The following is a 17551-nucleotide window of genomic DNA, read 5'->3' as shown; positions in this document are numbered from 1 at the left end:
GGTTAGTAAAGCACATAGAAAAACACTTGGGAACCTTAATTTGTGACACATCAATTAAACAAACCAAAAAAGTTTTGTTGTCGTCTCAAAGCAGCTTTTGAGAAATATATAAATTCAGGTTATACATTTTTTCATTTATCCCTAATGAGCAACCCAGAGGCGGCTATGGTGAGGAAAAACAAACTTAGACGATATGAGGAAGAAGCTTGGCAGGAAGGGAGGCCATCCTCATCTAGGTCACACCAGATAGTGTGATTATGAGTTATTTCCCTTTTATAACTGTGTACTATATGGTAAAAAAGTGAAGTTTTGTAATCAAGAAATTCATTTTAGTTTTAAAATAAAGTCTGTGAGACTTTCACAGCAATTGTAGTCCTAATCTGTCTTCTATAACCTTTTGTATGTCAGTCATAATTCATTTACAATCCTTGCATGGAGAGTTTCATTGAACTTCAAGATTATTGGCACAATTTTATCAGTTTTATATATACGGAAAAATGATTACAATTACACTTACTATTATGATAAACTTAAGTGTCACTTCAAGCTGGATCTTAAGATGATTAGTTATAAACAGATACATCATATGTTCGATATTGATAAATGGATAAATCATAATTTAGTATTCATAAAAATCACACCATTCCCGAAAAACGTTTGTATCCTACTCATGTTCCTGATGTGTTTAAATTGACACATAATAAGACTAACTAATCATCTTCCAAGTTCATCATGATATTAAGTGTTAATGGCTTGGGTATTTTTAATTACACTCACAAATTTAATAAATTAAATTTAATTTAATGTTTAAAAAATTTAATTTATTGTTTAAAAAATATAATAATAATAATAATAATAATAATAATAATAATAATAATAATAATAATACTCTGGTGTATATGAATAAATTGAATATATGAAAAGAATAAAGAAAGCAAGTAAAAAAATCCATAAATGAATACAAGTAAGATCAGCCATTCAATTAAGGATGCCACTTTATAAAAAGAGGAAGCACACTGCACACACATGGTGTATAAGTCAGTCCTGTTTAAGCCAGCACTAACTGACTGATAAATGTCTGATCTGGTACAAGCAATGTACCGTACTCTATACTCTCTATTATGGCATTCATCAACATACACATGTGAATATGAAGCTTTTACAAAACCTTTGTGAATCTTTAATTAAATATACTTTTAAAACAGTTAAATGCTGAGGTTTCAAAATCAACTAGCAGAGCTCCAGAGTATCACCTCTGTCATAATATAATGATTAAGAGGGCTACATAAAAGCGAAAATGTGTTTCTAGGAGCAACATACAAAATGCAGAAGCAGAACCTAAAGTGTGATTAATACAGGACTTCGATGTTTTGAGGAAAATTTTCAATTATACAATGTGCCTGTATGTTTGATCACAACATGTACTGTACCTCACTGCCTGGTTTCATAAAGGGTGCCAATAATTCTGGTGGTGTCATTATAGTGATTATTAGTTACATCAGTGTAGTGTTTTCTCAGGACAGTGGAACTGTGTCTTTTCCCTATACAAACAATGCATTTTTTCCATTTTATGCTTTACAGGTAGCCTGGCTGGAGCATGTAACTTCAACATGCCTGAGGATCAGTGGGAGGCGGTGTGTCAACTGGTGCAAGATCAGGACGATGATTTTGACTGGCAGATCGGACATGGCGGAAGATATCAAGGTGCAGGACCATCCACTGATCACAGCCCTGGTAGGTGTTACAACTACAGCAAACTACAGCTATTCTCATTTAACCGGTGGAATTTGATAAAGAATGCAGTTTAGCCATTCGATCGAAAGGGTCATTCAAGACTTGGAAAATATAAATGGATGAGAATAAAAATACTACATGCAGGGTAAGCAGCATCTAAAAGGCTTTACATAATAAGACCATCACCATGGTGTGTAAAGAGTGTAAAAAATGATTACTTAATGATTTAAGAGTGTAAAAAACAAAATGATGACACAACAGTTTCTGGTTACATGGCTTCCTGTTCTAATGGGCTTGAATTATTGCTAGTATCATTATGGGAATTTAAGGGAATGGAGGCATTGTTCCATTTTTTTTTTTGAGCTGCTTATTGGGATAATTAAGAGCGCACTGAGAGATCACAGGAGTGAAATGGGTGAATTCAGAGAAGCATGATAATGAAGCTGTCCTTATCTTAAACATTACCTCTGACTAAAACCTGAATGGAAACTGTTTTTTTTGTGTGTCTGCTTCAAATATTATCTGAATTATATGAACTGGACAAAATTCAAAAAACGAATAGCAAGATTAATGTCCATAGTTAAGTTTCAATACATTTTCAACCATAGACCCATATTAAAGGGCACTAACAGCTAGTATACTGAGGGTGCTTCTCAATCAGCTCCCTAGTTCAGGAACACAAGTTCAAGACCCTGGCTCACTACATATTGGGACAATGTTGACTCAATTTCAAAATTTTGACATGACAACATACTGATGTAAAAACACCTGTTGCCACACAACTGGAAGCACACAATTGTACAGAATGTCTTTGTATGCTGTAGTGTTACAATTTCCCTTCACTGGAAATAAGGAGCCCAAACATGTTCCACCAAGACAATGCCCCTGTGCACATAGTGAGGTCTATGAAGATGGTTTTTTTTTTCAAATATGTAGTAGAAGAACTCGAGTGTTCTTCACACAACCCCATACCTCAATCCCACTGAACACCTTTGTGATGTACTGGAACACTGACTGCACTCACCTAACATCAGTGTCTGATCTCACTAATGCTCTAGTATAGCTGAATGAACACAAATCTCCACAGCCATGCTCCAAAATCTAGTGGAAGGGCTTTCCAGAAGAATAGAGGATATTATAACAGCAGAAAGGGAATAAATCTGGAACAGGATGTTCAACAAGCATATATGTGATGATCAGGTGCCCATAAATCTCTGGGCATGTAGTGTACTTTACCTTGAAATATTTAAATACTAAACATATGAAATGTTTTTAATATTCTATAAGTTCTATAAGTCACCGGATGATCAACAGGAAATCAGTCAAATTCTCAGGGTCATGTCCCAGTATATTGCACATGAAAACACAACCTTGTTACCCACATTATGGATTATATATAATAATAGTACATATAATAAGTGCATCACTAGCATGTCATCAAAGGCCTCATGCCGTTCACATTGGATATTAGTGTATTTGCTGTGACCTTGTAAAAATGTGATTATTGCCATTGTGTACTGGCACCTGCATATATTCTTCCATTCTTTTAGAATTACTTTAAGGTTTCAATTTTAAAACTTAAAAATAAACTAATCATCGAAACAATCTTACAGAATTCATTCATTTAAAATAAACATTAATGTTCTTCTGGTGCTTCAAAAAAAAAAAAAAAATACATACGAAATGTAATTTCCTTCCCATGCAATTTTCCTATACTGATGCAGTCCATAAAGTACAGTTGATTTATGGTGATGATTTATGCCAGTCATTTTATGTCTGTAATAAAAGTCTCTTGTGTATTTGTGGGTGTGAATTGGGAGATGGCGCAGGGAGCTACCTGTATGTGAATTCAGCCTTGCAGCGAGAGGGGGATGTCGCTCGTATAATCACCCAGCAGGAGTTTCCGGCCAGTACTGGTGTCTGCCATCTGCGCTTCTGGTTCCACATGTACGGCTCCAAACAAATGGGAACACTGAAGGTGAGAAAGGGAATGATAGTGAGGGATTGGCAAGCAGAGTTCATCTGACAAACAAGGATAAACAACTGCTTTACTGTTTCTCCCATTCCCTCTACTGCTTCATCAATAAGTCTCTTAAATTCTCAATAAATCTCTGTGATTCCACCTATTTCACCAATCCCAGAGCTGGACTTGATCCCCCTGAGCACTCTAACTGTGCCGAGTTTTTTTTTAATTATTTATGGTATATTTTTTTCTTTCACCTCACATTCTACATTCTATTAGCTACATTTTCAAACACAACATTAGTGCATTCCTTAATTCTAATAAATTTGTCCAAAATCATTCAAACATTCAAAGATTTGTCCTAAATTTGATTTAACAGGTATGGCAGCAAGAATGAAACAATTAAAATTTTATTTGTAACATAGACAATCATTAAGTAGCCTTTATTTGTCATATATACTTTACTGTACAGTGAAATACTTTCTTCACATGTCCCATCCTTGGAGAATTGAGGTCAGAGCACAGGGTCAGCCATGATGCAGCACCCCTGGAGCAGAAGTGGTTGGGGGCCTTGCTCAAGAGCCCAACAGCGGCAGCTTGGTGGTGCTGGGTCTTGAACCCTGATTTTCTAAACAACAACTCATAGCCTTACGCACTTGAGCTATACTACCACCCCCTTACACCATAAAGCAATAGTGAAGAGTAGAATCAATAAGATTGAAAAATAATAATATAATACTAAGAATAGAATTCAATACATTTACAATGCAAAATCGAATGTACTATAGAGGTGGGTAACAAGCTGTTCTTTAAGCAAAGCATTTTAGATGAATTGCACTTTTACTTAATGATTCTGGGAACTACTGTACCTCTGTATAAATCTAACCTCTAATCTCCCACTCTGTCCAAACTGCTACAAAGAAGTGTTACCTTGCCATTCATAACCACTTTGAGCCTTTCCAATCTGCTTTGTGTGCACTGTGTAGCATTGAGACAGCTCTTTTAAGAGGCACTAATGATCTTCACTCTGCTCACTCGACTGCCTTCAAGAGACTTATTTGACTGGACCATAGAGCAGCCTTTAGCCAGTAAATCATGACATTTTTCTCTCTTGTCTGTCGTTTATTTGTCCTGTGTGTGTCTGGAAATCTCTAGTCCCTTTATGGATAACTATAATTGTATTACCATATACAGAACAATCTAAAATCATTCGGACAGTGACACACTTTTATCATTTTTCCTCTGTACACAACCACAATGGATTTGAAAGGCATCAAGATTAAAGTTTAATCAAGTGTAAAGTTTGTAAGACAAAACTAAACAAAAACATTGCATTAACCATTACACTCCCTCTATTTTCACAGACTCAGAAGCCAAGGACAGTTTACTAATAATCATTTTCATGGCCTGGTGTGGCCTGTTTCCTCATTATTTTATGATAAATTAAGAATATAAAAGGTCTGGAGTTGATTCCAGGTGTTGAACTTGCATTTGGTAGCTGTTCAAGCAGTCCAAAGAAGTGTTGATGGCAGTGAATGCCAGTTGATTCCAGGCTGAAAAAGCAAAACAGAATTATCAGAGATTAGTCAAATCAACAGTTTGGTACATTTTTAAAAATAAGGAATGCACCAAAAAGCCTGAAAGACCACAGAAGTGTAGGTCCAATAGTTAAGGCTCTGTGTTATGTATCAGAAGGTGGGGAGTTCTGCACCACCAAATTACCATTGTTGGGACTGTTGAGCAAGACCCGTAACCCTCCCTGCTCCAGGTTTGCTGTATCATGACTGACCCTAGCTTCCTAACAAGCTGAGATATGTGAAGAAAAGAACTTCACTGTGCTGTAATGTTTATGTGACAATAAATAACAAAGCAGAGGAAAAAACCCTTCATAACATCTACCCAAGTGTTATAAATCTTTCTGGATGACCAACAAAACACTGCAGTTTCATCAGAAGTTAGATGACTGAAGAATCGGGAGCCCAAGAGCCGGGTTATAATAAAAAAAAGATGGTTTATTGCATGCACAGAAACAACCTGGGTGTTCTACAGTATATAAGCGGGATAGCGGGATGGATTCTAAAGGGTATGGAGCTAGACGTTCTGTTCAGATTCAGTCAAACGCTGCAAAACTGATAGGGTGGCATGGCACAATACAGCTGGATAATGACCCAAAACATATTGAGTAAGGCAAAGTAATGGAATGTTCCAAACCTCGACCCGACTAAGCATGCTTTTCACTTACTGGAGACAAAACCGAAGGCAGAAACACCCACACATGAGCAACAACTGAAGGTGGTTGCAGTAAAGACCTGGCAAAAAAAAGGAAACTCAGCATTTGGTGATATCTCCAGATTTACACCGATTAGGCATAACATTATGAGCAGTGACGGGTGAAGTGAATAACACTGATTATCTCCTCATCATGGTACCTGTTAGTGGGTGGGGTATATCAGGCAGCAAGTGAACATTTTGTCCTCAAAGTTGATGTGTTAGAAGCAGGAAAAATGGACAAGCGTAAGGATTTGAGCGAGTTTGACGAGGGCCGAATTGTGATGGCTAGACCACTGGATCAGAGCATCTCCATAACTGCAGCTCTTGTGGGGTGTTCTCGGTCTGCAGTGGTCAGTATCTATCAAAAGTGGTCCAAGGAAATAACAGTGGTGAACCGGCGACAGAGTCATGGGTCATTGATGCACGTGGGGAGCAAAGGCTGGTCCGTGTGTTTCGATCCAACAGTCGAGCTACTGTTGCTCAAATTGCTGAAGCAAAAGGGGGACCAACAGAATATTAATTGATTGGTGTATATTCAAGTATTCAAAATATTCCTGATATTTACATTAGTTTGTCTGATTACTTTTAAGTCTGTGAAAATAGAAAAAATGATATATTGACATTTTTAGAGGGAAGATTAACAGACTCCAAGTGAGTGTGAATTTCACACATACAGGGTCACATCTCCATCAGTGTTACTTCTATTTTTATTGTGCCAAAGACTATAGCATTGCTTTACCAGAGAAGCGGTAGGAGGGAGGTGGGATTTAGATAGCAGAAGGACCTGGAGCTGTTTCTAATTTTCATAAGCATGCATATTCATAGAGGAGTCTTTATTAGGATAAAGGTGTAAAGATGCTCCTAGGCCATTTGTAGGAGTTTTTTTATGGTGACAATAAATTCCCCAGGAAGTGAGTCAGTATACAATGAACATAAACTTTCTGTACTGAACTCTGTACTGTAGGTGTATACAGTGGGCAGTAGCGGCATTCCTTTACTGATGTGGGCTGCTAGTGGGGACTATGGAAAAGGGTGGCGTTACAGTAACATGGTGCTGTCAAACCCTCATCCCTTCAGAGTGAGCTTTCAGGCATCGGTGGGAGGAAACGAGTGGACAGACATCGCCATCGATGACCTCTCGTTCACCCAAGAGTGTGTTATAGGAGGTAAAGCACCTACAGCTCATAACAACTTCAGTGTGAATTGTGTCTTCACTATCATTTTTTCTATACATTAAATTTTGTGTACGTGGCACTTAAATACTTACATATTTAGATTTTAGACAGGTGTGAACAAATGCTTTAAGAATGCTTTCAAAAATAAAAGGTAAGTTATAAGTTGTCAATAAGTTTAATAGTTTATTTTTATCAGTTAGCAAAATGAAAAGTAAATGAACAGAAGAGAAATCCGAATCAAATCAACATTTGGTGTGATCACCTTTTACCTGCAAAACAGCATCAGTTCTTCTAGGTACACTTGCACACAAATGCAAATGGCTACACATTTGTAGAAATTCAGCCCCAAACTTGCAAAGAACCTCCACCATGCTTCACTGTTGCCTGCAGATGCTCATTATTGTATCGCTCTCCAGCCCTTCAGCGAACAACCTGCCTTCTGCTACAGCCAAATATTTTACATTTTTAACTCATCAGTCCAAGGCACCTGCTGCCATTTTTCTGCACCGTAGTTCCTACGTTTTCATGCATAGTTGAGTCACCTAGCCTTGTTGCAATTCTTCCATGAAGACCACTTCTGGCCAGATTTCTCAGAACAGTAGATGGGTGTATCTGGGTCCCACTGGTTTCTGCCAGTTCTTTGTTGATGGCACTGCTTTGTTGAAGGGAAGAATGTGTCTCATCTGCTTAATTAAGTTTCCTTGGCTGACCGATGCATCTACGCTCCACAACATTGCCTGTTTCTTTGTGCTTCTTCAAAATAGCTTGAACAGCACATCTTAAAACCCAAGTCTGCTTTGAAATCTTTGCCTGGGAGAGACCTTGCTGATGCAATATAACCACCTTGTGTCTTGTTGCTGTGTTCAGTCAGTTCATGGTGTATGACCTGTGACATGAAACTGTGTAGTAGTAGCTGAGTTTGGCTGTCCCTCACCCAGTTTTAATCCTACGTAGCTGTTTCTGTTTTAGTTGATGACTGTGTTTCAACCTGCATGTGAAATTGATGATCGTTAGCATCTGCTTGGTATAAATGATTTAATCATACACCTGACTCTGATCCTACAAAATCCCTGACTTTGTGCAAGTGTACAAAGTTTGAAGAGTAGTCATACCAAATATTCTATTCTGAAAATAACAAAAACAAAAAACAATTAAAATACATATTTAAAAGCATTTAAATACACTCAATTTCTTTGTATTGTATACAATAACAATAAAATCTTATCTTACCTTATATATAGGGTATCTATTATTATTACACACAGATTCTACTCTCATTCTTATGACCTGAGAGTAAATTATATAAAGGAAAAATATTTCAGTTATTGACCTTTGTCATTTTTATTGTATTTTACAGCCCCTGTGACCTCGGTTCCTCCGACATGTGATTCAGGCCAATTTCAGTGTGTGTATTTGTTGGAGTGTGTCCCCCAGAGCTGGCACTGTGATGGCGAAGTGGACTGTGTGGATGGTTCAGACGAGGAGGTTTGTGGGAGTTTGGTACCCGGGACTGTGCCGCCACAAGCAGGCTGTGAGGACACGCAGTACCGCTGTGCCAAAAATATGTGCATTCCAGCATTATTGCGATGTGACAACGTACTAGACTGCCCTAACGGCGAGGACGAATATGGATGTCGTAAGATGTGCACACACACACACACACACACATACAATACGCAAAAGGTACATGGATAGTACAGAAACCATTTACTTTATATATATTTATCAGGGACAATTCAAACACTGGACTTTACACTGACACTTTATCACCACTTGACACTTTAAAATTGTCACTTTATTGCTACTTGCACTGCACTTTTATACTGTGAAGAATTATTTTATTGTCACTTGTTTTTCCTAATTAGAATTTTCTTTCTCTTCCATTGTTCCACATTTTTTAAGCTACTATTACTTATATTTTTTTATTACCCTTTACAGCATATTCTATATATTTTTAGCGTATTTTATATTGTCCTTGTAAATTATGCTTGTTTCCCTGTTCTACCCTGTCATTCTCGAGAGGAGTGAACAAAGTAAGAATTTCATTGTACTAGTAAATATGACAATAAAACTCTTGAATCTTGAATATTAACCTTTGTATAAAAGAAAGTAGCCATTTTTTTAGAGCTTTTCTAATAGTTTTAGAGCTTTTCTAATAGATAAAACAGAAATACTTATGAAAAACTACAAAGTCTTAAAGCACAGAGTTTCTACTTTCATATGAATCATTAAGCACCACTGTGGAGTGTGACTTGAGGAAGAAAGTCACTGCTGAACATGGGCACAGGCAAAACAGGCACAAATTCCATTATTTTGGCCTCTGATTAAAAGAATAAAGAACTCCAAACATGCCTGATACACATGTACAAGTACCACACAGGGGTTATTGGTATGCTGAGAATCCACCACTTAGATCATATCTGCTGAGTGGTGGTCACGTTACAGTCTCTTTCCACTGATGAGTGAGATAAACAAGGGCCAGAGAAACAAAAAATGCTAGGTTTACATGATAAAACGAGTGTAAAACTTTCTCTGTTTATGGCTTTCCCTGTGTGTGCAGCTGTTGTGCAGTGTGAGATCGGAGAGTTGGTGTGTGAGGGGGCTGGTAGCTGTATTCCTCACAGCAAGCGATGTGATCAAACTGTAGACTGCCCCGCTTTTAACTCGGATGAGTCCAGCTGCTATGGTAAAGCTGACTTTTAATGATATCCTTTTTTTCCCCTTGAAAGCAAACACCCAGAATTAGTTATACTGCACATACACAAACCCATGCACACACAGGTACACTATATACAGTAAAGGTATGTTTGTGTGAATTGTGTGAAGGCTTCTAAGCAGACATAATGTGAAGCCTTGACTTTAAACTAATTGGTAATAATGTTGCCCTGTGCAGTTTCATGAATCAGAGCCTGGTTCAGGCATTGTACCTTGTTTGAACCTCTGTGCAGTGTGTGTGTTTATAGAATAATGACGGTTATGATCAACAGCATCAATTTAGCATTAGACTAATGGAAGGAGTATGTGAGGTTATCTATGCCTCTTTCACACACGCTGTTCCCTATAATGAAAATATAAAAAGGTTCAAATTATTCACTTCAATGCTTCATTATATATATATATATGATCACTCTAATGAGGTTTGTCTCTTTTTGTCACTTATTAGTCAATAGCACAAAAACCGAGCACCCCAGTTTGAAATCTGGAGCTGGTGGAGAAAGAAAAAGAAAGAGACTTGGGGAAAGTTTGTTGAAAGATTTTGAGACAAAGGAGATCTGACATAACTTCTTGCCCTGCAGTCACTGTTTCCCAGAGTTTATAAAACCTCATCTGTTCTACTTTAAGTCTCATTGATTTGTAATCTTTGCAAGTTCTGCCATGAAAAATTCCTAGAGACTGACTGTGATAAAATATTACTGAATATGTAAATATGCACATGCAGTACAAATTTGTGGCACTGCATGAGAGACTTTTGGAGATATTTCAGAATTTTTGTTACATTTCTGTGTTTGTGTGTGTGTATGTTTTGTTACACATGTCTGATTTTACAGAGTGCCCCACTGGTTACTGCCTTAATAATGGAATGTGTATAGTGGGGATCCATGGACCTGTGTGCATGTAAGTAACACACACACACACACACACGAATTACGTCTTTTTTAAAGTCACATATCCCTGCACTTGCTCTCCATACCTGCCATCCTTAGAGACTGCCAAAAGTATATAAACAGAAAGCTCAGGTTCAACATCAGGAACAAGAGGTTGTTCATTTCATGCATGCAGATATGAAAGAAATAAACGCAGAATGTATTAACATGGATGTCAGAGGCATAAATAGAGGGCAGGCAAGGCAGGCAGCTGCTTGGGACCCCAGGTATTGCTGCTGAAGGCTGACACAAAGAAATGTCAAATCTCAATCTCAGCGCAGAACTTCCCCAGAACCTTCACTGGGTAATGTAAAACACTACACCAGGACACACACACACACATACACACAAACCTTTCCCCACAAGGTTTTACCACTGAAGACTGACACAAAATGTCAAATCTCAAAGTGCAGAACTTCCCCAAAATCTCCACTGGGTAATATAAAACATCCCCCACATATACTACTCAAGATCCCCAGACAACCCCCCAACTGACACACCCTTCCTGTAAAGCAGACCCCATCTCACTATTTTGTGCAACTATATTTTAAGTTGTCATCCTAAATTGTCATCCTCATTCAAAATGAAGAGGACTTATCTGTCCGGAAGCCAAGAAGAACTGGAAAAGAGGAAGTTGAACTGATTTAGGTGGAGAAGATAATCTAATAACAGTAGGTTAAGCTATAAAGTGATATAACATCATTTTGGCAAGCAAGCAGCTAGATAGGAGTTGGCTCTCAGATTGGAGCATGTGATGTCAATTATTTAGCAAACTTTCATAGTAGAATTTATCATTTGTATGCTTATATAGAAAGTATAAAAGTCTGAACAGGTATCTAAGTAGCACAGGTGCAAAAATAGAAAAAATGACCAAGAAAACCCCATGCATTTTCCTTCCTGGGGTCTGTCTCTAATGAGAGCTAGTGTGGCATCAGTAAATATTTTATCCTGGTCTGGGTGACAGGTTTAAATAAATGTCTTTATATTTCGTGAAATGGAGCAGATATAAACCAACAGGAAGAATATACCTCTGTTTACTGAGTAAACTCTGTTTACTCATTACAGTGGTGTGTGTTTGTGTGTTAATGTTTTATTTCTTTCCTTTTTAGCTGCAAATCAGTGTGGACTGGCAATCGCTGTCATGTGCAGCAAAAACCAACTAATTCCACATCTTCAATTGTGATTGCTGACACTAGACCAGGTGTGTGTGTGTGTGTGTGTGTGTGTGTGTGTGTATATCTGTGTGTGGATATGTCATAATTCTTTGTGTTTTTCAGTCATAGTGTACACTGCCGTAAGTGTGGCAGTGATCCTCATACTGGCTGTTGTCATTGGCACCGTTATGTTCTTCTTCATACAAAGAAAGCGCACAGCTAAGTAAGTGTATATAAGTGGGATTTAAGTTGGATTTTAATGCCCTATTGTTCATTATTATTGAATGGAAAGGAATCAAAATTGATTTTTCTTGTTTGCTTTTCATAAATAAATGTTAATATTGTTTAGTTTATTGGTTGCTATGATTGTTTACTGTGCTTAGGGATTCCAGGTTGATTGCCAATGAAGAGATGGACAATTATGCTACTGAGTGTAGAGGACAGGTCAGTATACAAGCATTAGAGACAAATATGAATCATATATAGAGCAGACCTTTGCAGGGGTTCATTTTAAAAATCTCTTCTCTCTCTCTTAGCATTGAATTTCTTTATCATGTCACAGTCCACAGTTGATGCCTTCTAGGAAAGAGGGAAGCAGACACTCAGGGATTTAAGAATTTGTAGGTAGTCTAGGTATTTCAGTTTTTACCTGGACTAGTAGAGCAATATTTTTTAAAAGACAGCTTTTTTTCCCCATAAATGCTCTTGTAAATGGTGAAATCAAACCCATTTCTGCCCCAAGTGCTTGTAAGCATCTCAAAATTGAAGGTGTTATCTTCAACCTGCTAAAAGTCTGTGTACTTTTATCCCAACAGAGGTAAAAACACCTCACACTGAAAGCAAGAATGTCGCTGACTAATTTTATATCAGACAATAAAATTTCCATTCCGCCAGCTTAAAGGAAAGCCAGTGTACTGGTAAAAAGGGTTAATACCAAGAACACCTGATGTTACTCAGAATGCTCAGAAAAGTGCAGGGCTATGTTGTTATAGTGTAGCACAATGTTATTTCATTGGTCATATGACCTGCATCACTGCATTATAATCATGCTTCTGGAAATATTCCTACAATAACCCTGCATTACATAGACAAACCATTTGCTTTAAGTATAATTATTGTTGTTTAGCCTTAATGCATTTCAGTTATGGTGTTGGCGTCTAATAAAGTGTAATAACTGATTCAGTTTCCAGATGTGAGGCCCAGAGAATCTGCTGCATTTAAGGCAAGATGGAGTAAATTCCCTAAACTGGCTATCAGTGTTTACCCATGGAGAGATGAACCAGAGGTACACACAATGAACACACACACATTTGCCTGCTCTAAAGTAAAAAAAGAAATATACAATGTCACAATATCCATATGTACATTTATTATTTGCCTCAGTTTACTGTTGATCAAAGTGCTTGTTAGTTCTTTATGCATTTCTTATTGATGCCTCAAAAAGGAATAAATGGCCAATATCAGTGTGCAATTTTTATTTCATAGACTACAGCAATGGAGATGAGTAATGACTTGCCTTGACACTAAATGTAGCGCATTTGCAGCTTGGAACAGATTTTGTTCTGAGGACATATAGTTATTTCCAAATATAATGTACAGTAGTGAGTGTGAACAATGTGTGAGTGCAGCTGGAGCATATATATGCTGTAAATTTAAATAACTCTGGCTCTTCATTCTTGGACTGAAAATGAAACAGTGACTATAAGAGCACTTTCCTGTTTATTCATTCATTCAACTTGTGCAGGGGTGTCCAATCCTATCCGCAAAAAAAGAGCCGGTGTGGGTGCAGGATTTCCTTCCAATCAAGCAGGAGCCACACCTGATTCCACACATTTAATCAGTTGACCTTGGCTTTCAAAATACTATGAGGTGTGGTTTCTGTATGGTTGGAATGAAAACTTGCACCACACCGGCCCTTTCCGAATGAGATTGGACACCCTTGACCTAGTCCATATACCGTGAAATGGAAGTGCTTTTTTGTTTGCACTGCACAGATTTACATAGGAAAAGGTGGGAAAAATCCAGATTTCTAGAATGTAATATATATTATAGGTACTGCAGGATTCCAGTACAGTCCACTGGTGCTTATTTTGTCTCGTCAGTTTGTATGATAGCATTAATGCATAGTTAGCTTAGTTTGTGTCTTGTAATTGGGTCAAATGAATCATATTCCCATTTTCTCATACTTTCTCATGTATTGGGAAGACAGGTTGTTTTGGATTGCACTTGATTTAGATTGCCTATGTGTATCTGAATCACACTGAAAGGGTAAAAAGCCAGGGTTTAATTCAGAGGTATTGTATATATGAAGCACCCCATGACACAACCATATACATGTTTTTATGTATTTTATACATAGTCTTCCCATTGAATGGTTTTCAGTAACATAAATATCATAATCAGTCTGGAGATGGGATTGCTGCAAATGATAACACTTAGTGTGGTATTATATATCCAATTCATTTCATTTGTACAGCATTTTAACAACAGACATTATTGGGTACTCCGGTTTCCTTCCCCAGTCCAAAGACATGCATTATAGGCTGATTGGCATCACTAATGTGTGTGTGTGATTGTGCCCTATGATGGGTTGGCACCCAGACTAGGGTGCCCCCCAAACTGTGCCCTTGATAGACTCCTGCCTCCCTGCAACCCTGTCTAGGATAAGCATTTAAAAAATGGATGGATGTTATCAAGCAATAGTTGATTTCTGCATGTTTGGGGTTCTTTTGCTTTGGGTTTTGTCTTTAGTGGCATGCTGCAGTGACTGACTCAGACAGGCATTAATATTCCAATTGTTTGAATTGAATCACTCCACAGTTGCTGTAGTGGCACATTGTCCTGCGGTAAGATGAAGCACTTTTAGATGATAAGCAGCCAGCTGTTGAATTATGCATTTTCCTTTAAATAAGTGAGGATTATTATGTACAATATATAAAGGGGCCTTTTTCACCACATGCTTTGAAAATGGTCTATGACTAATGTTTCAATCAGTATCAGTATAAAGTGAACCAAGCTTGATATAAAGCAGATCTTTTACTCTTCACATAGTCACTGTTTCATTTTACAGCCAACAGAGTGTGTCATGAAACCAGTAACACAATCTCTAGCTGTTCTTTCTTTCTTTCTTTCTTTCTTTCTTTTCTTTTTTTTACTGAAAAGATACTGTACCTTTAAAACCTGGTTATTCTCTTTGTGTTGTTTTCAGTTTCCTGCCAAACTGTCTTTTTCCAACCCACTCTACAAGGAACCTAAAAGCTCCGAGGCCTGAGGATAGACACACACACACACACACACAATGGCACTACAAAACCCCTATGGATGTACTTTTGTAATTTGAACCTTCTTGGCTGACATGACTGTGCTTGTACAGTATCCAAAGCCTTAAAAATATATACCGATGAAAATTTCATTTATTTGACCCTTCTGGGAAAAAACACTAAGAACAACTGCAAATTACCAGCTTATTACATTGGCCCAGAAATGTTCTAGCCTACATGTAAAGTTTGCAGAGTGAAGTACAAACTCATATATATTCATTATAAAGTAACTCCTTAGTTTTTCAATTAACAAGACAAATTTCCTACTTCCTGTTTTAAAACGTGTGTGGTTTATTATTCATATACCAGTAGACCACAATTCTCCTACAGAACACAGACTTTGTTTAAGATTTAAATCATGAAATGGTGGTTTTCATGGTGGGACCACAGCATATGCCAATAAAAGTGGAGGGATTACCAAAACCAATATTGAGCTTGACAGCATGACATTTCAATTGTGTGTACATTTCTCTCTCTCTCGCTCTCTCTCTCTCTCTCTCTCACACACACACACACACACACACACGGTCTCAGAATTAGCATTTACCGGTACCTTTCACAACATGTTATGATTCACCTCACCATTTAAATAATTTTATTACATGTATGTCCTGCACCTGTGATGCCTCAGAAAATAAAATACAACAAATTACAGGACAGCAAGCAAGTATTCAAGAGATATATTTATTGGTATGTGTGTATGTACTGTATGTTTGCATGTATGTAGGTATGTGTGTGTGTGTATCTGAGTTTAGCATAAAGTTAATAAGTGTATGTTGATCATATCAACTAGGTAAGTGCATGGATAATGAATACTGTACGTTGTTGTGGCAGAATTAAACTGAAAATTTAAGTATCACTGCATAGCTGATGACCTCAGAAACACACACACACACAGACACACAATTAATGTGGGATTAAATGGGTCATTGAAATGTTGCTCTGAGGTTGTGTGGAAAGACAGCTCTATCGATTACCTTGTTCCATGTGTGTGTGTGTGTGTTTGGGTTAATACTTGCTCCAGGTTCTTTGTGTTTTTACCAAAAAAATCAAAATAGTTGGCAAAACAATGTGGGAATTATTGACATGTCTCCATCCTTTAGTGATGTGAATGTTATTAGATGACAGAGTAATGAGAAACACTGCAAGACTCACTGAGTGTTTCATAATTCACACGAAAAGCATCCCTTTATTGCAGGGGTGCTCGAACTTTCGAAACCGCTTCAACTATAAAATAAATTCCAGCTACAGATTTATGAACACACTTCAACTATTCAAATATTAAGCTCATCATTTAAACATGAACAATAATATGTCTGGCTACTGGAGATTTTTATTATTGCACTTTTTAACTCTTGGTCCAAGTTGGCATTTTTATAGGTTTCTGAAGTTCTGAATTAAGCCTATTTGATTCAAGTGACCAGTAAAACTAGTTAATTAGTTCTACAAAAGCTCAATAATAAATCAAATTAGTGTAATGATGTTGAATGTTGAATATTTGTAGGATTCTTGTTTACAGTATATGGAATTATCATTGTAACAGGCAGATGAACCGAAGCTTTCATCAATCAGGCATAACATTATGAGCACTGAGAGGTGAAGAGAATATCACTGATGATCTCCTCATCATGGCACCTGTTAGTGGGTGGGATATATTAGGCAGCAAGTGAACATTTTGTCCTCAAAGTTGATGTGTTAGAAGCAGGAAAAATGGGCAAGCGCAAGGATTTGAGTGAGTTTGACAAGGACCAAATTGTGATGGCTAGACGACTGGATCAGAGCATCTCCAAAACTGCAGCTCTTGTGGGGTGTTCCCAGTCTGTATCTATCCAAAGTGGTCCAAGGAAGGAACAGTGGTGAACCGGCGACAGGGTCATGGATGGCCAAGGCTCATTGATGCACGTGGGGAGTGAACCTGTTTGATCCGATCCAACAGACGAGTTACTGTTGCTCAAATTGCTGAAGAAGTTAATGCTGGTTCTGATAGAAAGGTGTCAGGATACACAGTGCATAACGGGTCAGGGCTGTTTTGTCAGCAAAAAGGGGGACCAACACAATATTAGGCAGGTGGTCATAATGTTATGCCTGGTTAGTGTACATATTCATGCTCAGAAACCCAAAGTCCATTTTTGTTTCAGTGGTAAAAAATCTACCTCAAAATTTTGCCTCTTATCCATCAGACAGTCCATCAGTAGGAGTTCCTGCTAGAATTATCCTTTCTATCACCAGACGACTAGGTAGATTTCACACTGAGATATATTTTAAGGGTATTTTTTGGCATACACATTAA

General features: G+C 37.6%; 1 protein-coding gene across 1 annotated transcript in view; it reads left to right on the top strand.

Annotated features, from left to right (window-relative positions):
* The window catches only part of malrd1 (MAM and LDL receptor class A domain containing 1), a 55634-nt gene extending 39710 nt beyond the window's left edge, over window positions 1-15924 (top strand). Inside the window, exons 23-33 of the mRNA XM_058393976.1 lie at window positions 1582-1734; window positions 3555-3712; window positions 6933-7134; window positions 8501-8779; window positions 9704-9829; window positions 10692-10758; window positions 11897-11988; window positions 12065-12164; window positions 12325-12385; window positions 13125-13226; window positions 15150-15924. Of these exons, the coding sequence (XP_058249959.1) occupies window positions 1582-1734; window positions 3555-3712; window positions 6933-7134; window positions 8501-8779; window positions 9704-9829; window positions 10692-10758; window positions 11897-11988; window positions 12065-12164; window positions 12325-12385; window positions 13125-13226; window positions 15150-15212 (1403 nt within the window). The 3' untranslated portion in view covers window positions 15213-15924. The remainder of the gene's footprint in view (window positions 1-1581; window positions 1735-3554; window positions 3713-6932; window positions 7135-8500; window positions 8780-9703; window positions 9830-10691; window positions 10759-11896; window positions 11989-12064; window positions 12165-12324; window positions 12386-13124; window positions 13227-15149) is intronic.
* Window positions 15925-17551: the final 1627 nt, after the last annotated feature.

This window comes from Hemibagrus wyckioides, linkage group LG07 (genome assembly GCF_019097595.1).
Source record: "Hemibagrus wyckioides isolate EC202008001 linkage group LG07, SWU_Hwy_1.0, whole genome shotgun sequence".
NCBI classification, from domain to species: Eukaryota; Metazoa; Chordata; class Actinopteri; order Siluriformes; family Bagridae; genus Hemibagrus; species Hemibagrus wyckioides.
The sequence above is the reverse complement of the archived record's forward strand: the minus strand, read 5'-3'. Positions and strand labels throughout refer to the sequence as shown.